General features: G+C 47.0%; 5 protein-coding genes across 5 annotated transcripts; 2 read left to right on the forward strand and 3 right to left on the reverse strand.

The window, feature by feature from the left end:
• Positions 1-182: 182 nt before the first annotated feature.
• F4822DRAFT_200473 (cysteine proteinase) lies at positions 183-3,988 on the reverse strand. Its single transcript, XM_051453728.1, has 5 exons — positions 2,939-3,988; positions 1,989-2,879; positions 1,820-1,926; positions 1,596-1,758; positions 183-1,541 (listed from the first exon to the last, which is right to left on the reverse strand). The coding sequence occupies exons 1-5, from the start codon at positions 3,548-3,550 to the stop codon at positions 453-455; spliced, it is 2,862 nt and encodes a 953-aa protein (XP_051315226.1). The 5' UTR covers positions 3,551-3,988; the 3' UTR covers positions 183-452.
• Position 3,989: 1 nt separating this feature from the next.
• F4822DRAFT_200456 (SAE2-domain-containing protein) lies at positions 3,990-7,107 on the reverse strand. The gene is made up of 3 exons (XM_051453727.1): positions 6,829-7,107; positions 4,200-6,777; positions 3,990-4,124 (listed from the first exon to the last, which is right to left on the reverse strand). The coding sequence occupies exons 1-2, from the start codon at positions 6,917-6,919 to the stop codon at positions 4,568-4,570; spliced, it is 2,301 nt and encodes a 766-aa protein (XP_051315227.1). The 5' UTR covers positions 6,920-7,107; the 3' UTR covers positions 3,990-4,124; positions 4,200-4,567.
• A 3,039-nt stretch (positions 7,108-10,146) lies between these two features.
• On the forward strand, positions 10,147-10,939 carry F4822DRAFT_200748 (uncharacterized protein). The gene has a single exon (XM_051453730.1). The coding sequence runs from the start codon at positions 10,427-10,429 to the stop codon at positions 10,826-10,828; it is 402 nt and encodes a 133-aa protein (XP_051315228.1). The 5' UTR covers positions 10,147-10,426; the 3' UTR covers positions 10,829-10,939.
• Positions 10,940-12,381: 1,442 nt separating this feature from the next.
• Positions 12,382-15,689, reverse strand: F4822DRAFT_436925 (DDHD domain-containing protein; the record flags this gene model as incomplete). Its single annotated transcript, XM_051462361.1, has 4 exons — positions 12,382-12,535; positions 12,623-13,883; positions 13,942-14,174; positions 14,233-15,689. 4 exons carry the CDS (start codon positions 15,687-15,689, stop codon positions 12,382-12,384), a joined length of 3,105 nt encoding a protein of 1,034 aa, XP_051315229.1.
• An 827-nt stretch (positions 15,690-16,516) lies between these two features.
• Positions 16,517-21,445, forward strand: F4822DRAFT_200781 (beta and beta-prime subunits of DNA dependent RNA-polymerase). Its single transcript, XM_051453731.1, has 2 exons — positions 16,517-16,933; positions 16,995-21,445. Exons 1-2 carry the CDS (start codon positions 16,730-16,732, stop codon positions 21,282-21,284), a joined length of 4,494 nt encoding a protein of 1,497 aa, XP_051315230.1. The 5' UTR covers positions 16,517-16,729; the 3' UTR covers positions 21,285-21,445.
• The last annotated feature ends 1,872 nt before the right edge of the window (positions 21,446-23,317 follow it).

Below are 23,317 nucleotides of genomic sequence, written 5' to 3' on the forward strand. Positions count from 1 at the left end.
ATCGAGCTCGAGGTACCTAGATAGGTAGGTAAGCGGTAAGGTAGGTTCGGTAAGAGACTAAAAGGTAAACGGGAGAGATATAGAAGATTTGGGGGTATCGGATGACAATGACCTCAAGAGATACCAACCATACCTATGCCCCACCCCCAAATAGGATATCCTCTGTATGCAAATACTCCTGCTAGATAATAGGAGGACCCTGTCGCAACCACGACAAGACACTGGTGACTTTTCAATAGGCTAACCAGCCACCCCTGCGAACCCCTTTTTCCTTCCTTCCTGTCCATGAATACCCTCGCAATGCGTAGATGAACTTTTGATACACCTTATGACCATGTTGTACCAACAACACCCCACCTGCGAGTATACCAATGCCTCATCCGCTCAACTAGTCCTTCACACCGGCGGCTGACGGATGACATGTTCCCGTCGTCTCAAGGCATTATAACCTCCTAGACTCTCTGGTAGAACAAAAGGTAAGCGACCTTATTATCTTTGATGTTGTCCTTTGTCTGCTTTCCTTTCGCTTGCGCAGTGGCGTTGTTCGGTGCTCCATTAACAACGGAACTCCATTTCTTTGCTCCGTTCACTGGAGCGCTGACTTTGCTGACTTTGTTCCACCCCTCATCATCACCGGCTTCATCGTTCCCGATTCCCTCGAATCTGTTTCCAGATCCGCCCACAATACCATCCTTCTTGTTGGCTTGAGTTGATGTCTTAGGGCCATCTTCCTCCACCCCTCCTTGGGCGACATCCTCACTCCTGACTCGTCGAATGACAGTGTCATCCATACGGATCCACTCACGACCATCCTGTCGTCGGAGATCGACCGTATAGTGACCGCCGCTTGCATTCTTGCCGTGATGGTAAACGGCGGCAATTAGTCGATATTTGGGGAAACCCGCTCCCTCGGCAGTAAGAGCGTTCCTCTTCTGTCGAGAAAAGACCTCTTTAGGGAGCTCAAGTTCAAGCGGGTATCCGACCTTCTTCCAAATCTTCACAGTTCCAGTACCTTCGGCATCAAACTGGAAACGCTTCAGATGGAGAATCAGGACTGGTGGCAGAGACTCGATGAGAACTTGCTTAGTAGCCACTCCGTCTTTTCCTCTTGGAGATCCGAAGTCACCATGGAGAGTTTCAGGCAACGTCAATCCCTTCAATGCATCAACGATATTGTGAACCTGAGGTGAGCCAATATCTAGTTGAAGAGGCTGGAATGGCTCCAAGGTAACAGAATCCTTCAGGCCTTGCACTTTCAGCTCGGACCTCAATTGTCCACCGAAGATCTTAGTAATAGGAGACGAAGTAATAGGGTGTCCAGATGAGCGAGTAATAACAGCGCGCTGGCGCCGACCTACTTCTAGCCAATCGTTGGTATCTGGCGCACTTGTAGGAGATACGGCCGCAGGTGTAGCGGCTGAAGAATTTGCAGCAGTAGTTGCAGTTGATTCGGGCAAGTGACGCATTACTTGCGCACATTCGTCATGTAATGCCTCTAAGAGGAAGCCGAGGAATTCCTCGGCGTCTTGCTGGTGTCCACGCTATCGCATCTCGTCAGAATTTTGCGGTTAGATATATACTGATCGATTACTTACTCTCATACTAGCAAATCTAGGAAGCTTCCTTATAGCATCGTAGACAAACTCAGGAGTGAAGGGTTCACCATATTGTTCTAGCTCCTCGTTCTTAAGCCTCAAACGTAGCTGCTCAACGGATACAGCAGAATCAATGATTTTGTATTCGCGCATGAACATAATCCTAGTATTATCAACACGTTAGTTCCATCGACGAAGAAAAAAATCATATGGGCAATTCTTACATGGCATCAATTAGGGGTGTTTCGCTTTTGAAACTATGCGCCGCTTTCTTGCTGACCTGATCCAGGAAGTCATAAAACGGAATGCAGAAAATGAGAACTTGCAAAACCTAATAAGATAGTTAGCCGATATTCTGATTCTCCTTTGAATATTCAGATGATTAATACTTACTGAATTCATATAACACATATTGCCAGGGTTAATCAAGCCCCTGGGCTCTAAAAAGGCGATCTTTTCGCCTCCATTAACACGATAAACTCGTAGGGCCTCGGCCAAAGAGCTCGCATTAGACTTCGCAAAAGTGCCTACACCCACATTCCCATTAGTCGAAGCCGTACCATCAGAAGTAGTGGTCGCTGTGGCGCCAGTGCCCGAAGAACCCGCAGCAGTGGTGGCGGCTGAAGGGGTGGCTGGCGTCGGACGAGAAAATAACCCAGTCCATAATTTTGGTCCAGCTTTCGCTGGGGCAGCGGCTGGTTCAGATTTAGCTTCAGCTTCGGAAATATCTTGTGATCTACCCGCAGTTTCGGCAGGCTTCTCAATCGTAACTTGCTGCTCAGGTTGCTTCGCTTCTACTGGCTTGGCCTCAACACTGGGCGCACTGGCCTCTTTAGGGCTTGCCTTTGGAAGTACAGGGAGAATCGGAACGGCTGGTACAGCCGCGCGAGAAGGGATCTTGGTGTGTTTGCTAGAAGCGACAGATGTGGCAGCAGTAGATTGACTTGCTTGCGCCGACTGAGGCGTAGAAGGTGAAGTTGACTGCGCATTCTCCGGTGGCACACCCTGTGTTGATGGCACTTCGGAGTGTGTGGGCGTGGGTAACTCGGCGTCGGTGTTAGTCGTGTTGGTGGTAACTGTGGTGGACTTGAGAGTCGGAGTTTCGGGCTGAGAGATATTACCTCCCGAAACTTCTTCATGCGTTACTGCCTCAGACTCGACCCCTTTTATTTGATTTGAAGGCAATTCTATCGGCCCAGCATCAATAGCTTGTATCCGCCTTCTTCTTCTTGACCGAGCAGATTTCGCAGGAAAGGGTAGATCAGGTCGCGATAGCCAAGGTAGCTGGGGCAAATACAATTAGTCCAAATGAGTCAAAATACAGCGCATGATATTGAACTTACCGGTGGCCTAAAAGGAGCGGCGGTTGGCCGCAATTCGACGTCTGAGGTGGTAGACGCGACTTCCTGGGTGTGCGATGTAGAAGGTGTCAAGGGGGTTTGAAGGACTTGAGAAGAGTGCGTAGAGGATGGCGTTGCGGGTACAGGAGCAGATGGAGGCGGCGCCGATGCGGTATACGGAGGAGGTGGTGTCGAAAGAGCTGGAGAAGGTTGTTGTTGCGGAGGTGGTCGAGAGTAGGGCTGAGGAGGAGGTTGCATACTCGACGAGACGATAGTAGGGTACTGCTGATGGATTGAGGGAGGAGATCGCTGAGGGTACGGAGGGTATTGTTGATAATACGGCGAGGTAGGCAAAGCGTTGTTCTGGTAGTGATGTGGAACTTGAGGGTAGTAGCCTGGGGTATATGGTGACATGTAGCCGTTGTGGTACATGGGATTGACGTGTTGTTGGTGATGATATTGAGGATGGGCAGGATATTGGTGTTGTGGTGGTCGCCGCCGACCACCACCATGTCCTGGACCTCCCATATCAACTTGTCCTCTTGCTACAACCGATGGTCCTCCGCCAACACCTCCTGGCATAGGCTGCCCAGCCGGCAGATGATTACCGTTCATCGTGCCGGCTTGGGGTTATGAAGCAGTGGTTATCCACTGCTTCTGCGACTAAATTGTCGCCAATATGTAAGTCGCAATGCTTTTAAGGTATGAAGGTCGTGCGGAGCTAAGATAGCTCGTGATGGTTGTTTGTTCGAATGGTTGTCGCGCGTTGGACAGCAACGAAGTCTTGTCGGTTATGCTTCGTCACGTTTTATTATCGACTCCGATCCACTTCCGCGAATGATGGAGACAACAGAAAATGAGTGGCGCCACCTTTTATACAGGGAGCCTTAGAAAAAAAAGAACAAGAAATGAATTAAGGATTGAGAGGGAACGTAATGAATAAATACACAGGACGGCGCAAGAAAATATGTCGAGCCCGTCGGGATGGTACTTGCTCAAGGTGATTCGCGTGTTGAATGGGTTGGAGCAAGGTCGGGATGAGATCAATCGAGGAGCTAAGGTAATAATTTGTTTTCTGACTTTTTCCAAACTTTTCGGACGTCGGGTTCCTTCCAACTAACAATGACTTACCTCATCAAGCCTCAATCCTTAATCCCTGCAGCACACTCAAAACGTAGTACCTATATATCTTTATTATATTAGCTAAGCCACTACTAGCCACACCTAGCATAAAGCCAAGTGGAATCTGGATTACTAATATTACCTAGGTAGTCATGGTTCGTTAGTATCAACTCGGAAGCGCATTCAGAGTTGTTCTACATAATCATAACGAAGGTACGAATTCAAGACAAGTCTCCAATTTATGAAGCATGATATAATATATATTTTCTACTGAGCATTGAATCAATGTCTAATGTAGGTATTCCTGCAAGTGTTTTTTGAAGCCACTCGTCTTCAGCTGTATATATGCTTAATAATAACCTCCACGCCGAATTCCGTCTCGCTATGCGCCATTAAGTAATCCGTGTAACATGTAAATGCTATGATGAGCTCCGCCAAAAATAAAACCACGATTCCCTTGGGTTGCCCCTGAGACGTCTTCAAATGTTACCAGCAATGCTCATGATAAACTCACTCGTCCCTGAAAAGCCATCTGCCGCCAGGTCGCATAGCTTCGCGATATCTTTGTTCGACGAGTTGCTGCTGAGCTTTTTCCGATTTCTCCTTGTCTTGTAGTGCTTCCTGAGTACTAGGGAAATCTGTCCGCCAGAATCCTGGTGGGGATGGTGCACGATGAAATCTGTGGCGATGCCTCCCGTGTTCATTTGCAAGTTCTTGCGTTTTAGCCCTGAGCCACATATCTTCCTTTTCTGCGTTGGTCATGGTTGACAACTTCCACGCCTCATCGCCTAAATGTTTCTCCAATAGGACATGGAAGTCCGATGAATTAGTCCGATCCCGCTCGATGCGCGCCCGTAGTCGAAAAGTCTGGCCGCAGCAACTTTCTTCAACACATCCTGTCAGACTAGTTCGTGCATCTTTACCCCGAACGACATCGGTGAAGGCAAAGTTAAAGCCTTCATTGGCATCAGGATTGACTTTGAAGTCACTTATTCCAAGTTCAGACATAGGACGCTCTCGCAATTTACCGGGCTTCGTACTGCCGATTTTATCGGCCGTCTGTCCCCGGTCGGCGACTCGCCTCATATTGGCATTTGTGGGGGCCTGTCCATCCGATGTCTCTCGAGTATTACTAGGCTGAGGCGTCTTGCTAACTTTCGATAACCCATTTTTACCAAAGGGTAGTTCACGCCTCGGAGGCAGTTCCATGTTAAACGGTGGTTTCGGTACGCGGGCACGATTGGATCCCACAGTAGGGAATGGCGTTGTAGCTTTAGGCCCCGGCGAAGGAGCATCAAGAAGGTCCCGGAGGGGGGCTGTTTTTGGCTTCTTTTTCGTGGTTGCACGTGGTGTTTCACATTGATCACCGTCTTCCGCAAGGCTTGCAAGACCGCTCGGTGCAAATGACGGCTGTTTTGTCTGCCCCGTGTAAGCGATCCTAGGTTCGGGCCGAGGTATATTGCGGCTGAATGGTCTCAATGCCGAAGATCGATTCCCTTGAAGCTCTGATATTGGTACGGCTGCATTACCTTCTTCGGCCGCAAGAGGATATTCGGTGCTTGGCGCAGAAGACGGTGTCATTGCCCGAGGGGACGAATCGAACAATCTAAAAATATCTCTAGCCTGTTTCCTTGGTGTCACAACTCTATTTGCATCAGTGTCGAAGTCAATGCTCTCATGTGGCACAAAATGACGACGGTCGTCGGTGATTATCGGGTTTAAGTCGTCTTCGTCTGTTTTGACTTTGATAGGAGCTCGAGGTTCGTCCTCTGTGTCATCGCCATCGTATTTCCTCTTGCGCAAGGAGCGCTCCGATACTATGACTGGGGTGTCTGATGACGGCTCATTTTTAACGATTACCTCATCTGAACCCGTGTTTCTGTTCGGTGAAAGAGGAGGCAGTGTACAATATTCCGTATCTTGGGTACTGGTACAACTCTTAGATCTAGGCGCGGCGCCTGCTTTCCGGTCAATTCGTGGCCCGATCTCCCTTGTCGGCTTTGGAGAAGCAGAGGGTGTGCTTCTAAGGGACGCATCATTAGTGCTACCCTCATTAGTAGGTGGCCATACTAATGGCGCTTCTCCCGATGTGGCACCGTCCTCTCCCCGCGTGTGCTCGTTGCCCAATTCAGGTGAGCCCGCTCGCTGTCCATCTGGATTTCTAATGGTCGTGTCAGAAGGACGCCCGTGAAATGAAGCAGATGTTGTCGTCGCCGTCTCCAATTTAGCTTCTAGCTTTTTTATCGTCCGACTACGCTTTTGGCATAGCTCGTTTAACTTGCCCGCATGAGTCATCCATCGATTGTAGGCATTTGTTACATCACGAAGCCGGCCATTTAATTTTGCATGAGCATCTTCAAGGACCGAATATTTCTCATGCAACTTCGTATAGTTTCCATCCAGCTTTGAATATTCTTCCTTGAGCTCAGAGAGTATCAGTCCATCGAGGTTAAGTTTCCCAGATTTAGTAGATATTCTAGTATTCGTGGTATTCGAAACTCGGTTCACAGACTTGGGAGCGAGAGGCGTTCGAGAGCTCTTAGGGTCAGCATGGTGCTTAGATCGTTCTAAAGTTGAAGCTTCGGCATTCCTGAGGTCTTGGAGTTCTTTCTTTAAGGATCGGTTTTCCTGCTCTAACCGGTCCACATCGGAAACCCTCTTATTCAAACTCTCCAGGTCGGCAGAAAGACGCGAGTTTTCCTCTATGTATGATTTAAGGTCTATCAACGTAAGTCTACGTGCCATTTGGTTAGAGGTTGAGGTGAACGTACCCACATCGAGTTGGTTATCAATTTGATCACAGGCTCCAGCAAGAGCATCGAATAGGGCAGGCCTACCCACTTCCTTAAACCAGGTTCCCATTTGGAAACAAGTCGAGGAATTGGGATCAATTCCGATTCAATTAATAATCGTGTTTTGGAAGTAAATAATTAAAGAACTTCGGCCAGATAGGTTCGACCCCGCAGTTAATCGACGCCTTCACGAAGTTTGGTGACGCGTGTTGAAGATGGGAGGGTAGTAAGTGGGATTTCTGTAGGATACGCGACGCCATAAGCTTTTCCCTAGCTTCCACTTAAACGCATCGAGCCTAGACCGTGCGTCCACTAAGTTCGCCCCTAGCTCCGCAAGTTGGCGGGTACAGATCGGTACTTAGGTACATATATAGCCCCGCAAATTTAGGCGAGGTTGAACTAAATTTTTATATGGATGGGGCAATTGTTAACGGGCGACTTCCTACGATTCCTCTCTATACATTCACAATTGGGAAGGCTAAGGTGAAGCAATACAACGTCCATGTATACAATTCTCGCCAGACTCTAATCTATTAAACACATCTCTACCCTATTTGTAATTCAACGTAGTCTTCATAGATTCATCTTGATAAGCAGGTACTAATGTGGATGGATAAAGTATCAATATAGGGCTGCATATTATCCCCCCATCCTGCAAGACGCACGCACAATACACCCCAATCTAGGTCCTATTTTAGTTCATTGTCCAAATACAGTATAAAATGATTGGCCTGCCATTGTAGACACTCTAACGGTTATGGTACCTCTTCACGCTCCGCTGAAGTCTTACAAGACCTATAAGTTCAGATCAAATCTTTCCTATACAAGTATTCGGAAACATGCGTTCCGCTGCGGCAAAATCTCTGGTTTTAACAACTTATTACAGTTGTAATCAACAATCAAGTACGGACTTTGGTAGATAATATCTCGATATAGGGAAGTCCAATCAATGCCGCGGCATAACCCGACTCGGCTTGCTTTCTCAACATTAGTAAAAAAGATTCCCGGAGCCGAAGCAATACGATCCGAGGACTTAGAACATCTAAAATTTCCAGATACATTCATATAGGTTGCAATGCTTTTCGGTAGTCTTTATCGGAGAATAATTGCTTGCTGACCTCATAATGGAATTGTAACCTCGAGATGTAAGGTGTTTGTTTAATTATAGATGCTTGCTTGCTTAACGAACAGGAGCCAATCGCTATTAGGAATCCACTAGCAGGTACATTAAAATTTCATTAGGAAGAAAGTGTTCTCAATTTCGTTCATATCATATACCCAGATATATCTAGGGGCAACATAAAGACAAGTTTACAAAGGCAATCTGATATAGAATTAGATCCAACTACAGATTATTTGCATAATAAGTACCTAATAAAAGATACTTGGAAGAATATCTAAAGCAACCTCGGTACGATATAATCATAATCTAAATATATCACCTTGCATTGCTAATTCCTCGTGGCTACCTCGCATTGTTATCGTCAAGTGCAATTACCTTGATTGCCTTAGGTCAGCCACTCAAGCAAGAAGCATCCCGTTGGCAAACATCATTTCGACCTTTGAAACAGGTAAGTGCGTTCCGTATGGGTAAACGACGGTATTAATGGTAATGGATATGGCGGTAAAGGTAGCGCACGTGCCGGTGAGGCGCTAAACGGGCAGAACGGTCCTAACGATGAATATTAACGATTCCCACAAAAATATTTTTCGAAGTTGATCAACAATCGAAGACCCGTTACGTGCGCAAGTACAGCTATCTATCGGCGATCAAGGAACTAGGTACTTACCTGCCTATCGGGTGCATATTGATTTTTTACCCCACAGTTTGCCATCTGCCATCTTCAATATTTTCTTCGCCAATTCCAACTTATCCTTCAATCTACATTCATTCCAACCTGCTGCAACTTACAGCCAGATACACAGTCGTATCGAGAAAATACGTTTACGCCTGCATTAGATCGAGTTATCCTTGCTGCCTTTACAAGCGGGTAAGTACGATACTTAAGGTACCTGTCAATTTTTCTCTAAATTTCTCCCTTCCGTGGCTCTTTCTGTATCACATTTTTAAATTTGCGTGGCCGCACGAGCATTTAGTATTCAGCGTACCTGCCCTTCTGCCTTAGCCAAGCTGAGCTGTCATCCTTCCCAAAGTTACTTAACCTTCAAACCCACCACCACCACCTACCTAACTTTACCAACCTTCCCTTCACACCACACCACACTACACCGTTTTTACCGTCCGATTTGGTACTACTACCACTCCTCTAGCGAGAACTTACATCACTCATCCTCATACATCCAATCCTCGCCGACATTTCATTTCGGCAACTAACACATTATTCCTGCCAACAACTTCAAAGTCGTCGTTGGCATTCGCATCGTCAACATCTACGTTTAAAACTCACGCCGGTATTGATCATTTTTACAGAAACATATCGCCATTCATCGTACTTTAGTCTTATCTAAACCATACGATACCTAGGGATTTGCCAACACAATTGTGGTAAGTAAGCTTAACTCTACAACGTCAAACCCATGCTTATTATTCGCCGCCGCCTACGAACCCCTCCATCCCCTTCTGTGCTGAAAGAAATAACCCCACTATGCCGCAACCTATATGCACTTCCAACCATCCCATCCATCCCTCTACGCCCAGGTCCAATAGGACTATACACCAGCCCTAATTGATCGAGCTAATTGGATCGCTGGCGATCTGGGGAAATGCGAGCTCTTTATAAATCAAATGAATTGGGAGCCTTGCCATATGCCCCTAGTCAGCGTTCAATCCGTTTGGATCAATGAGAAACTCAATCAACCAATCGTTGCATGATATTTTTGCGGATGACTAATATTATCGTCAATAGAGCTTAAACACTCGCTACCAGAGCAAACGAATACACACTGAACTTTGCTAGTCTTCGATTCCTCGACGATAAATCTACTCGACATCATGGATTTCCAAGGTACTACGCGAACATGCTTCACGTGTAAGTAGCTGCGAATCATATCTCTCATTAGTTTTTCACATTATGAAGCTGGTTTACCTTTTTTTTTTTCACCTTTATGATTTATGATTTATATTGGGTGGTGGCGTTAGATGATTGTTTGCTCAGCATATACTCTATTTTATCCTTTTATTTTTCTCGTCTTTACTATCTGTAGCTTCTCTCCTTATCCCGATTCTTGCATTATAATATTTAGTCCTATCATATTTTTTTCTCTTGCTTTCGTTCTCTTTTCACGCTATGATTGACAACCTCAATTTCATTTATTTTTATGGATTGCATATTCTAATGCTTCTTTAACACCTACAGGCGGTCAGCCGGGTCATCAGGTATGTCAAATAACGGTATTGTGCCGAATGGCGTATCGAAATGAATTCTGACTGGTAAACTATCAGATCCGCGACTGCCCTAACCGCGGCCCTCCTAAGTGGTGAGCCATTTGCGTGCCCCTCATTGGCTGGGACTCAAGTACTGATAAGTTTGCAGCTACAACTGTGGCGGTGAGGGACATATCAGTAAGCCACTAAACGCCTTTTTTTTTTTAGTCTAAATCGAGCAATCCTTGACTAATGATTTTAGGCCGTGAGTGTCCCGACGGTCCTAAGGAAGCCAAGTCCTGCTATCGCTGCGGTCAATCCGGCCACATCAGCCGTGATTGTTCCCAAGGTGGTAGCGGTATGGGTGGCCAGGGTGGTTCGCAGGAATGCTACAAGGTAGGACATAGGAATATTTGCGCCTGGTTTCCCGTTATACAGCTGACTCTTGGATTTAGTGTGGCAAGGTCGGTCACATTGCGCGCAACTGCCCTGACGCATACGGCTCAGGCGGCAGCTACGGAGGCTACAGCGGCAACAACAGCGGTGGTGGCTTCGGTGGAAACCAAGGCGGCAAGACTTGTTACTCTTGCGGTGGCTACGGCCACATGTCTCGTAAGTGGGCTTGAGGACTCGAAGTTATTCCTTCTAATTTAGTTATAGGCGAGTGTATCAATGGCAGCAAGTGCTACAACTGTGGTGAGAACGGTCACTTTTCCCGCGATTGCCCCAAGGCTTCAACCGGAGGCGAGAAAATCTGCTATAAGTGCCAGCAGCCCGGGCACGTCCAATCTCAATGCCCTAACTAAGCGGCTTTACCCCTGGGCATCTCGACTTCTTCACTCTACGACGCAAAAGTTTCTTTCGCAATAATGATGTCTCAGTTTCGACAGTCTATGAAGGTGGATGGCGACCCTGGCCTTTGGAAAGGTTGCCAGAGCAGTGGATGATTGAGATGGGCGATCTTCTCCAAATCTTCGACAAAACACCCTTTGTATATTCTCTTCTTATTCTTGACCTTCTGTGCGAGTGGGAAGGTCTCTTGGCGGGTCGCGATCTGGTAAAAGTCGAGTAATCTCAAAATAGGACGGACACGGTACGGCACAAAAAATGGGGGTAAAATCTCACCTGGATCCCGGAAAGATTCTATCATGGAATACGGAGTCATAGGTTTCTGCTTTGCTAGGGATATTCGCGGGTTTTTCAAAGGCATCATCATCATTGTTATGATCACTGATCAGGCATGATTTGCAGGGGTTATCTCGGGACTCGTTGCGTTACGCACCTCAATCACGAATGGATTTATTTTTCTTATCTGTCGCGTTCGTTTTTTATGAAGTTAGGGGCTATGAATACGAAATACGAATGGATTGCCTCAATTTTGTGTTTTTATTTTTGTTGTGATTGAAAATTGAGGTGATTCCTTTGTTTGCAAAAATATGGCTGGAAGCTCATGGACGGTACAATATTCAGAATAGCAAGTGAATTCATTATGAGGTGTGTTTGAATGCAAAAATATAGCTTTTACCTTCCACTGTTGTTTAAATGTGTACAACCGAGAGAACAACTCAGCGATAATTAGGTAAATTCTCTAAATCATCATCGTCATATCTCTATTGCAGGCAAGAAGCCCAAATCTATATGCTGATTTCATGGGTTAGTTTGGTATCTAGGAGGTATCTAATTTGCATAATCTTTACGCCCATCCAAATAGGTTAAATCAATTCAAGTCAGACCGAACTCCTCTAAAAGAGTGAATCAAATAAACATATCCCTCTTGGGTTAGCCAAGCGATTGATCGGTAGGTAGATGTTACAGTTGTTGAGATTTTCTGGAACTGCATCCGTATTGCGCACCCTGGACGTGAGTCTAGGAATGGCCTGAATAAAACGTTTCACTGCCTCCCTAGATCCTCGTACCTCGAAAACGATCTAGTGCGAGCGTAGCACGGCACACGAACTGCTGTATAGCAACGATATGCAGATTCGAGTAGATCGTCGGTGACAAGTGGGTACCGTATGAGGTAATTCCGCGTCATGATTCCGGTTGAGCGGTTGATGCATCACGACCTAAGATCTCGTTTTTCGTCTAACTGTGGCAGGCACCGGTGATAAGGACTTGGGACCGGAGTACAGCATTTCGTATGTCGTGCTTGAAGAACGAAATTCTGCGGCTGTAACGTGTACGACGGAACGGTAGATGAGAATTCTTCAAATACGAAGTGGAGTCTGGTCGCCTTTCCGTTCCTCATTATCTTTCTTCCGAGATAGGAGTTGTGAGATTATGAAGTGCGTGACGTCTTCGTCTTGCCAGTACGTCATGTGCGAGGCGATGGTGTTGATGGGGTTGAAGTCAAGTGCGCTTCTAGGTTGTTGGGTGGTTTGTTAGTAAATGTGGGCCACTTTCAACTGCTGAAAAATGAAAGAGAGGGAAGATGAGATTTGAACTTACTCCTGAATACTGTAGTCAACTCTGCCATTGCGATTCAGAGCGAGCACCTTGGCTTCCTCCCTTCTTAGTTTCTGAGCTTTAAGCTCCTCGGCGGCCCACGCCTCGCCCAGCTCCTGGCCTTCCTCAGCACGGCTGGCGCTATTCTTGTGTTCCTCGACGCGCTTTTTCTGGAACTTAGCGTATAACGTCTCAAGCTCGTCGTCAATGAGCGTTGCATCACGGCTTGGATTATTATTACCCCCGGAACCCCCTAACGAATTTTGACGGGCTAATGCCCTTTTCCGTGCGTCTGTCTTCTCGGATTGCGCATTCGTGTCTGCAATTACGCTACCCGAAGTAATGTTGGTACCAGCACCGGGCGGCAAGGCTTGAGGGCTATTATTATTAGCTGCGTTTGGTGCTGATGCATTTGCGGCGTTGAAATTAGCAACATCCTCATTGCTTAGCCCCAGGCTACGATTAAGAATGCTACTAGCAATGCCAGCACTAAAGCTAGACCAAAGCCCGCTGACGCTTTGACCGACTTTTACGCCGATACCTGATAGTCCCTGCGGTGCCACGGCGCCGAAGATTCCCTTTTTGGTGTACGGGAGCGTTTGGGGTTTAAGGGAAGACATTACAGGTGCAATCAATGGCTCAAGGCGGTATGAGATGGGATCGGAAGGATGGAATATGTTGAATAGCTGTCCCACTTTTGGTGATGATACTGAAAATGGTAGACCTGTGATAGCTGATATATGCTGGTCTGTATTAATGGCCGATGAAAAGAACGGGTCTGCTGCGTAATCTGGGTCAAGAGGGCTTTCTGATGGCGCCGCATTAGGTTTACCTCTAGCAGCAATGGTTCGCCCTTTGAGCATTTGAAAGAGACCGATTGGTGAGCCAAGGCAATAGAAATCATCAACTTCGAATTTGAATGCGAGGTCGTGGGGATCTCGAGGGGGTTCAGACCGTTCCTGAGAAGGCCAGAACCGCAATGGGTTGCGCAGGGTTTCCGTTGGTTGGGACTTTTCCCTTTGTCTACAAAGAATATCAAACATGATCGCAGATCCCAGGGAATGACCAATGATGTGGACTTTGCCCTTAAATTCGGGGTTGCGCTCTCGAAATAACTTGTAGATTCTGTTGGATTCTTTCAGAACGATTTCCGCGATTTGCTCTCGGTAGGCGCTTTGATAAAGGAGAACATCTAGCGCTAGGTCTGAGATGAGGGAGCGAGCAAACGCGACTCCTTCGATAGTGATATCTTCCAATGAAGGGTCTGATAGCATTTATCAGCTCGGAACTTGGGCGTTAAAATGTTAGGCGGTGTTGCTTACAGTCATCTTCATCTTCAGCGACATCGCCTATATCTTTCTCGCCTTTCTTTTCTTTCCGTTTTGGAAAATCTAGAAGATGTCTCCAACAGACGGGTAGAACCTGAATCTTGCAATTACCCGGCCCATTTTCGCTTTCTCTGTTGAGTGTTTTCAAATCCGCTGAATGTGCGTAAACTGCCTTGATCGTTTTCCGCAATAGGTTTACATCATGCACGAAATTGACACTTTCCAGCCTAAAAGTTCATCAGTATTTTGATGATGCGCCGAGATTAACGTCAACAACGAACTTACCGAAGCCCCAGAAGCTGCCCGATACCGTGGGTCACTAATATAAGATGTTCGATATCACGACCCTGTGTTTCTCCATCTTGGCCATTATAGTCGTCCTGGATTTCTTGCTCCTCGCGTCTTCTTATTTGTTCTTCTTGCTTTTCTGGGTCGTCTGAAGCTTCGATAAACGACGAGAACTCACGCTTTAGACGATTTTCTCGACGTTCGGTCTCTGTCGAGGATTCGTCGTCTCGGTTTGCTGCAGTATCTGAGCGAGTGCTAGGCGGAGCGGATCTTCGCTTAAGGGATTTATCTTCCTTTTCGTCTAACTTTTCAGGGGGTAGGGTGGCTGTCGTCGGCGTAGGCGGTCTTTTCGCATCTTTCGACTTCCCAGGCTCCGAGTACCCACGAACAAGCTTCACGCCGTTCATATACCCGCCACCAGCAAATCTCTGATAAACTGTTGATGTCACCCAGGAAAAGACGCTCTCTGACGATAACCACGCTGTGGTTGAGTCTTGATATGTCGCTATGCTGTTCATATAAGTACCGAAGAGACGATAGGTCTGTGGCTGGTGTTGTATGGCGGGTTGGGAGGTATTTTGGGGCTTAAGCGAACTGTCGGCTTGTGACTTGGCGGCCGCCTTCAGATTTTCCGAGGACGCTTTCGGTGTTACGTCCTGTAGTCCGGAATTGCTGCGGGATCTGGACACGGGATACGTCCAGGGTTTTATTTTCAGGTATCCCTCCTCCAACTGGGCTGCTAGGTTCTCTTCGCACGGTCGCAACGTAGACCCTTCCTGGTAGAACCAAGTACCACGACGGACGTCGTAAATCGGACCGAGCCAATATACGGGGGCTAACTCGCGCTCTTCTATGTCGACATCGAACAAGAAATCTTCATTTACGGGAACTCGAAGACCACCCTGTTGACCACCACTTCCTCTATCGATGCTGGTATTGGGATTGTCTTCCGACGAGACAGCTCTTCTCCGTTGGGAGCTAGAACGCATCTGTCTGCTCACCGATCCTTTTCCTCGTTCATCTTCTAGGTCCTCTAGCAATTTTTGGTATGCATTCTCGATCGATCGTGAATCGGTTTTGGAAAAGGCTACGAACTTTTTGGGGGGCGTTTGCTTGGCATTGTCGTCATCTTTCTTTTTGGATTTTAGGAAGTTCGGTTTACGTTTAGGGACGTCGACGGCGTGAAACCACATAACGTTGAGCGGAGGACAGTCAGGCGGGTACTTTCGGAAGCTCTGGCCATAGAGGGTATTCGTGCTATGGTCGTCGGCTTTTCTAGTAGCCGAAGTCTTGGGCTTAGGAGGAACATCCTTCGAGTTTGGTGTGGGCGTGGTACTTCGATTAATAGTCCAGGGATTTATAGAATCAACAGCGGTAGCTAAATATGACTTCTCTACTTTCTTGGCCTCTTTCTTTTCGCTGGGTGCGGCGGAATCGCCGCTCCCTGGAGGCATCTTAGTAGAACGGCCTAGGGCCCATTCGAAGATTCCTCTTTCGGATGCTCTCGAGAATTGACTTGCGACGGATCGGAGTGATGATTTACGAACACCTCTATAACTTCGCGAGACACAAATCAGCGAATTCGCCAACTTGATAAGATGGTAAACGGCAGTGGAGAAGTTAGAAACTTGAGCTGAAGAAGCAAAGTGTCAGATATCTTATCCTAGTCTATTCTTAGGATCGATCGTCCGGTCCGCTCAGCTCTTGTCAGATAAATAGGATTGGTCGATGCATGCATGGATGTGAATGTGAATATGAATATGTTTAATGTATAAGAGACTGATTGATTATATTGTACACAAAGTTCTGATTATAAGAGAAGGGAAATGCATGATGTTTAAATCAGCGAAGAATATAGCAACCTACACGGAATCATGGGAATAGCGTATCACATGGTAAATAATTAGTTAGTTGTAAGTTGACGACTCGATCTGGATCTCTCTTATTTTAGTTGTCCTTGTCAGGTCAGCCTTAAAATTGAATTCATGAACTAATACGGAATAAGCCGAGGGCATACCAACTGGAAGCATCATAGCTGCACAAGCTGCATAAGCTCGTTGCATAAGAAGCTCCGACTTGATGCTTGGCTGCTTGGGTAGTACCAATTGTGGATCTTGTAACCCCGCCTTGAGGCGTTTCTACAAGAGCACTAGCCACAAACGCCACATCTACGCACAGTTGATTTGCGCTTATCGGCTTGTCTATTGAAATAGAATGGTGGGGCACGAGCCGAATGACTCTAACTCTATCGCCGGTAGCTAGCTTAAACTTTTCTTCAATACTAAAATTTATAAATGCGACGAACTTCTTTCCTTTTGACCCACTAGACTTTCTTTTATCTCCCGCGCCGCTTCTGGTCCACGCTGGTATTTCATGTGTGGAATGAAGCGTCAATTGCCCTCATTACTGGGCTTTTATAACACAATACCCGGTCTGGGGTGACCTCTAAGGAATCTCTTCGCGATTTGCGCGCGCATTTTCGCCGTCGAGCAAAATGGCTACCACAACAACGACGATCATCCCGGTCAAGCACCAGGTCGTCGATAAGCTGCCGAAAAAGTTTAAACAGCTAAAATTCGGCATTCAATCGAACCAGGATATCGTCAATCAAGCCGTTATAGAAGTGTCCGATAGAACTATGTACGATGTCGGCAGAGGCAGAGAACCAATAGCAAACGGTCCTCTCGACAAGCGCTTGGTGAGTGGTCGCAATTAGCCACTGTCTACTCTCTTCAAATACTGATTATCAATTCTTTCAGGGTACCTCGAGCAAGACCGGAATATGCACGACGTGTGGTCTGCGACTACAAGACTGCACTGGTCACTTTGGCCATATTCGACTACCGTTACCCGCCTTCCACATCGGTTACATCAAGTTCACGATAACGATCCTGCAAAACATCTGCAAAGACTGTTCACGAGTACTATTGCCAGAATCGGAAAGGCGAAGTTACCTCAAAGAGCTAAGACGACCCTTCATTGATAATATGCGACGCAGCGCTATTTGCAAGAAGATCAACGAAGCATGCAGGAAGATCAAGAATTGCCCTTATTGTGGAGCAGTTAATGGTCAGGTCCGGAAAGTTGGAGCTCTTAAACTCGTTCACGACAAGTTCATCGCCTTCAACAAATCAACTTCGCAAAAGAAACAACCCCCTACCAGCAAAATTGAATTCGACAGCTCCTTTCTAGAAGCCAAGAAACACGTCCATGACCTTGAAAAACATCTGAGGAAAGCATTTGAAGACCTGAATCCCCTCAGAGTCTTGAACCTATTCAAACAGATCAGTCCTACAGATTGCGAATTGCTTGGACTCGACCCTTCGGAAGGTCGCCCCGAAATGTTCCTCTGGCAATATCTCCCTGCCCCGCCTGTGTGTATTCGGCCTTCTGTCGCCCAGGAGGGTGCAAGTAATGAGGACGACCTTACAGCACGACTTAGCGATATTGTCTGGGCATGTGGTCTTATTCGTTCTGCTTTGGAAAAGGGTACCGCCCTCCAGACCATCATGGAGCAATGGGAATATCTGCAATTGCAGATCGCTTTATATGTGAACAGCGACGTTCCCGGTCTACAACAGAACGGCATGAAAACTGGAAGAGGTGTCTGCCAGCGCTTGAAGGGAAAACAAGGACGATTCCGTGGTAATTTGTCTGGAAAACGTGTCGACTTTTCCGGCCGAACCGTCATCTCACCCGACCCAAACTTGGCTATCAATCAAGTCGCTGTACCAGTGCTTGTCGCTAAGAACTTGACATACCCTGAGCGAGTACATCGTGGAAATATTGACAAGCTTCGAGCATGTGTGCTGAATGGACCCAACGTATGGCCCGGTGCGCAAGCGGTGCTGAAGCAAGATGGTGATCAGTCATTCAAAATATCTCTCAGGTTTGCCGATAAAGAGACTGCCGCAAGGGATCTACGAGAAGGTGACGTTGTTGAACGTCATCTTGAGGACAATGATATTGTTCTTTTCAATCGTCAACCGTCGCTTCATAAACTCAGTATCATGAGTCATTTCGCCAAAATTCGACCATGGAGAACTTTTCGACTCAACGAGTGTGTGTGTGGGCCATACAACGCCGACTTTGACGGCGACGAAATGAACCTTCATGTGCCCCAAACAGAAGAAGCTCGTGCTGAAGCTATGATTCTTATGGGAGTCAAGCACAACCTGGCAACACCCAAAAACGGCGAGCCTATCATTGCGGCTACACAAGATTTCATCACGGCTGCCTACCTGCTTAGCAGTAAAGATAATTTCTATGATCGTAGAACATTCACATACATCGTTATGCAGATGATGGATGGTGTCACTCATCTTGACTTGCCGCCTCCAGCTATCCTTGCCCCGAAGCGACTTTGGACAGGGAAGCAGATATTCAGTATGCTCATGCGACCTAACAAGGAATCACCTGTCAAAGTCAACCTTGATGCAAAATGCAGAGAATACGTGGAACCTGGCCCACCTCCCCCGGGTCAAAAGCCAAGAGCCCCAGATATGTGTCCAAATGATGGATGGCTTGTTGTGAGAAATTCAGAGGTCATGTGCGGTCGAATGGATAAATCTACGGTGGGAGCAGGAAAAAAGGAGTCTATATTCTATGTCATTCTCCGGGACTTTGGTCCCGATGCAGCTGTCACGGCGATGAACCGGCTGGCTAAGCTTTGTGCCCGAAATTTGACCAATCGAGGTTTTTCAATCGGTATCGGTGATGTCTTCCCCTCAGCCACCCTTACCGAAAAGAAACAAGAACTTGTTGTGGATGCATATAAGAAGGCCGACAATTTCATCGAACAATTCAATACGAACAAGCTCGAAAAAGCCACTGGTTGTACTATGGAAGAGACACTAGAAACCAAGATCTCTGGTACTCTTAGCAAGGTCCGTCAAGAAGCAGGAGATTACTGTATCAAGACACTCAGTAAAAACAATGCCCCTTGGATCATGGCCTCATCCGGTTCAAAGGGTTCAAACATCAACGTCGCTCAGATGGTAGCGGTCGTCGGGCAACAGATTATAGGCGGGCAACGTGTTGTCGACGGTTTCCAGGATCGAACTCTTCCCCACTTCCACAAAAACACCCGCCAAGCTCCTGCGAAAGGTTTCGTACGAAACAGTTTCTACACCGGTCTTCTTCCAACCGAGTTTATATTCCACGCTATGTCCGGAAGAGAAGGTCTAGTCGATACAGCTGTGAAGACTGCCGAAACTGGTTACATGTCTCGTCGTTTGATGAAGTCGCTAGAGGACCTCTCAACCCAGTATGACGATACAGTTAGGACCTCAGGTGGTGGAGTGGTGCAGTTCCAATTTGGTGCTGATAAGCTCGATCCCGTTGACATGGAAGGCAAAGCCGTCCCCGTGAACTTCGCACGAACCTGGTCTCATGCCGAAAATCTTAGTTGGAGCAATTCGGACAGGGCCTTGTTACCCTTCGAGATCCTAGAGCTTTGCGACTCCATCCTCAAAAAGGAACGCGATCGATATGAGAGACGAGGATTGTTGCATGGTGAGTCCCTGGGCTATAGGGACGATAGTGACTACGCTATTGATGAGCATGAAAGTGCTCGTAACTTCCTAGATACCGTCTACGGACATATGGAGGGTTTAGCAAAGAAATTGGCCAAATTCCGGGCCTCTGCAGGTCTTGATCCTCTTCTCACTCGACCTACCGGATCTTTGGCAGCAATTCACAAAAAAGAAAAGGGGACAGTTTCAAGGATGGCGTCCGAGAGAGTGGCGAAGGTTTCTGAACGCACACTCCGCCAATTTATCGCATTGTGCCTAGAAAAATATTCGAAGGCGCGCGTAGAACCTGGTCATGCCGTTGGAGCCGTCGGCGCACAGTCAATTGGTGAACCCGGAACTCAGATGACGTTGAAGACTTTCCATTTCGCAGGTGTTGCCGGTATGAGTATTACGCAGGGTGTTCCGCGTATCAAGGAAATTATCAATGCCTCGAAGTTGATTAGCACGCCAGTTATTACCTGCCCCCTGGAAAATGATAGAGAGCTTACGGCGGCACATATTGTACGTGCTCGAATCGAGAAGACTTACGTCGAAGATGTCCTTCGCTTCATGGACGACGAATGGGAGCCATATAGGGCCTTCATTGCTCTTCATATCAACACTGAGACACTAGAAGGCATGCACATTGGTATTACCCTTGACGACATTGCAAACGCAATTGTCAAACAGAAGAAGTTGAAGATACAGAGGACGGATATTCAGGTCTTCGAACAAGACGCATCAATCGAGATAACTATTAGACTCCCGGATACCGATGCTTCCGCAACTCGGCGAGCACCTAAGAGCAAAGCAGCTATTGCAGAGGCCACAGCCGATCTACTCGTTCGAGTCAGTCATCTCAAACGTGTATTACCGGCAGTTCCAATATCTGGATACCCGGAGGCTACTCGTGCTATTATTCAAACTGAAAAAGCTAAAGACCGGAGAAAGAGACTGGGCAAGAAGGCACCAAAGTCTATGGATAACGTGGATCCTGAGAGCAATTACAACATGGTCCTGGTTGAAGGTTATGGTTTGCAACAATGTATCAACACTGAAGGAGTTGTTGGTACAAAAGTTCGCACCAACAGTATTCTAGAATGTCGCGACGTCCTCGGAATTGAGGCGGCACGAACTACTATCGCCCAGGAAATCTCAAGCGTCATGGGCGATATGGACATCGATCCGCGACACATGGAACTGCTAGCCGACGTTATGACTTACAAGGGCGAAATTCTCGGAATTACCCGATTCGGTCTATCTAAGATGCGAGACAGCGTATTGCAACTCGCATCTTTCGAGAAAACAGCTGATCATCTGTTCGATGCAGCAGCCGGAATGAAGGCTGACCGCATTGAGGGTGTGAGTGAGAAGATCATCATGGGACAGACTATGTCCGTCGGTACGGGTGCGTTCCAAATGGTACGATACCTAGGTCATAAGGATAACCACTTCACGAAGCTACCGACTGTCTTCGAGGATGCTTGGACAGAGGAACATGAGCTGTCACATAAGGGAAAGAGGCGAAGGATATAGCGAGGACCAAGGGGGTATGTTATGCAACTATATTGTTGCCCATCTCAAAATTTCCATGTAGCATAAAGGCATAGGCTTGGAGTTTGGAGTGGCTACTACGAAATTTGGCACGGCGTCTGCATGGAAAAGAGTAGAGCACTTGATTTTCTTCTATTTTGCGTGATAGTCGTCAATGACAATCTGATCTACACATGATATCCATAACTCATCCTCGCCAGTAAGGTCCACTGCACACAGAACCAACCACGTCGTTTAAGTAGACTACCTCGAGTTTTGAAGAAGCTATCTAGGTCACAATAGATTTAGACAAGAGGGCGATATCTAAAACTGTCCCCATGTCGGCGCATTGGTCATAGGGATTACGGCTATTGACTGTTCGCAGGTTGGTAACTTTCCTAGAACTTTTCCGTACTGTTGAGTAACACAGTGCCTCCCATTACCCGCCACTCTTCCATTTTGGCTGTTAGATCTAAGACAAGGGGTTAGTGTATTTAACTTGTACCGTACCTGTAGGTAGGTACTTCTCCCCATTCTTTCTTCCTAGTCTAACTCCATTATAGGATGTAGGCGACTGCAAGATCTGTGGTAACCAAGTCGCCCGTCGATGTTGATTGGCAACTTGTTCTTTCACATGAAAGTTTTTCATCTTCCTCCTCGGAATAACTCAGAGGGGCAGTCATCCTTTAGTCGGTTGTGTGAGGAGGCCATGTATGTGGGTTCGAGTAGGGCTGTGTGTAAGCTTTCGTAGTGCTCTCGTATGATTTTCCTATCGGGAAAGAATGTGTGTGTGCGGTCGTCCTAGTTTGGTGCGTAAGTATCTCCGACCATCTAGATTGATAAGCCGACATAATAGATATATGACATACCAATAAGAAAAGACGGAGTGGTGGCCGGAGGCGGTTCCTGGACCCCTTTTTATTGCTCCCAACCGGCTGGTCGCCCCCTGTTCGTTCAGTTTCCGAGATTGTGATTGTGATATCATCATTGTAAGGCTGATGGGATCGGGGCTAATGCAAAATTACTATCCGTATACACAGCGTATAGGGACTAATTTCCTGGGTTGGATGGAATTATAGTGGTTGATGCAAGTAGCCTTTATTAGTAGGTAGGGACCGTCAGATCTATGACACCTACCTAGGATGGTATACCGTTCGGATGATGCCGCGCCCGTTGGTGTATCTTGAAGCATGTAGGGTCTTCGGCCCGTGTATCGTGTTTCTGTAGATCTGATACCCTTCATCCGTCTCTACCTAAACACCAATTTGTGGTCGACAGCCCCGGTGCCACGTGCGTTACGGATCCAATACGTCGTCGCCGTAGGTCTTTCGGTTAATGTGCGATTCGATTCGATTTTTCCTACGCCCATTTAATCTTCTTGGCTTCCTCTTGGCCTTCTATTCCTTTCTAGCTCTTACACCTTCGCCTAAAGCATGTTCGATGCGCCGTACCGCCACTCCGGGTCAATAGTATCATGTCGGTTACCTGCAGTTGGTCGACTATGGTCATCCGTTCCCTTCTTGAGCATCCTACTGTCCTGAATGGGCAACCTTCTATCCCACCATATCTTACTTTTTGCATTTTTCTAAAGTGTATCGTCATAATTCCATCATTATTTAGCTCTTATATGCTTATACCCATCGCTGGCTTCGATTTACTAGTCCTTTGTTGATACTCTGGCGTTCCTATTTCCCCGGTAGTCCGAAATGGTGGTGTGAGGATCTGGTTCGTGACACGGTACAAATTCAGGGGCGTCGTCGAAGAATCTCAGGTACGTTCGAAAACTATCGTGTGGTTGACTCTATCATGGCGGTTTTCACAACTGGGAGGCATTCCTACGAGGCTGGATGGCTAGGACTAGATATATACACAAGCCTTATGTTTTAACTCAGGGTTCTCTATCATATGATAGTTTGCGGGCCAGTTGGACAAGAACGGGCCGCAATGTCGCCTTCCGCAGCGTACACGAATGTTTTACACTGCAGTCAGCAGAGACATGGAGTCACATATCCATCGCCGCAGGTGTCTCGGGGCCG

The sequence above is a fragment of the Hypoxylon trugodes genome (assembly GCF_022578975.1).
Source record: "Hypoxylon trugodes strain CBS 135444 unplaced genomic scaffold F4822scaffold_4, whole genome shotgun sequence".
NCBI lineage: Eukaryota > Fungi > Ascomycota > Sordariomycetes > Xylariales > Hypoxylaceae > Hypoxylon > Hypoxylon trugodes.

What these genes read in the sequence shown, in the direction of transcription:
- F4822DRAFT_200456 (XM_051453727.1), bottom strand. Translation starts at nt 6,919, where the DNA reads ATGGGAACCTGGTTTAAGGAAGTGGGTAGGCCTGCCCTATTCGATGCT. An exon ending in TGATAACCAACTCGATGTGG is followed by an intron (nt 6,778 to 6,828) that starts GTACGTTCACCT and finishes TTACGTTGATAG; the next exon opens with ACCTTAAATCATACATAGAG.
- F4822DRAFT_200473 (XM_051453728.1), bottom strand. Translation starts at nt 3,550, where the DNA reads ATGAACGGTAATCATCTGCCGGCTGGGCAGCCTATGCCAGGAGGTGTT. An exon ending in ATATGTGTTATATGAATTCA is followed by an intron (nt 1,927 to 1,988) that starts GTAAGTATTAAT and finishes CTATCTTATTAG; the next exon opens with GTTTTGCAAGTTCTCATTTT. An exon ending in CTAGATTTGCTAGTATGAGA is followed by an intron (nt 1,542 to 1,595) that starts GTAAGTAATCGA and finishes GAGATGCGATAG; the next exon opens with CGTGGACACCAGCAAGACGC.
- F4822DRAFT_200748 (XM_051453730.1), top strand. Translation starts at nt 10,427, where the DNA reads ATGATTTTAGGCCGTGAGTGTCCCGACGGTCCTAAGGAAGCCAAGTCC.
- F4822DRAFT_200781 (XM_051453731.1), top strand. Translation starts at nt 16,730, where the DNA reads ATGGCTACCACAACAACGACGATCATCCCGGTCAAGCACCAGGTCGTC. An exon ending in GTCCTCTCGACAAGCGCTTG is followed by an intron (nt 16,934 to 16,994) that starts GTGAGTGGTCGC and finishes CAATTCTTTCAG; the next exon opens with GGTACCTCGAGCAAGACCGG.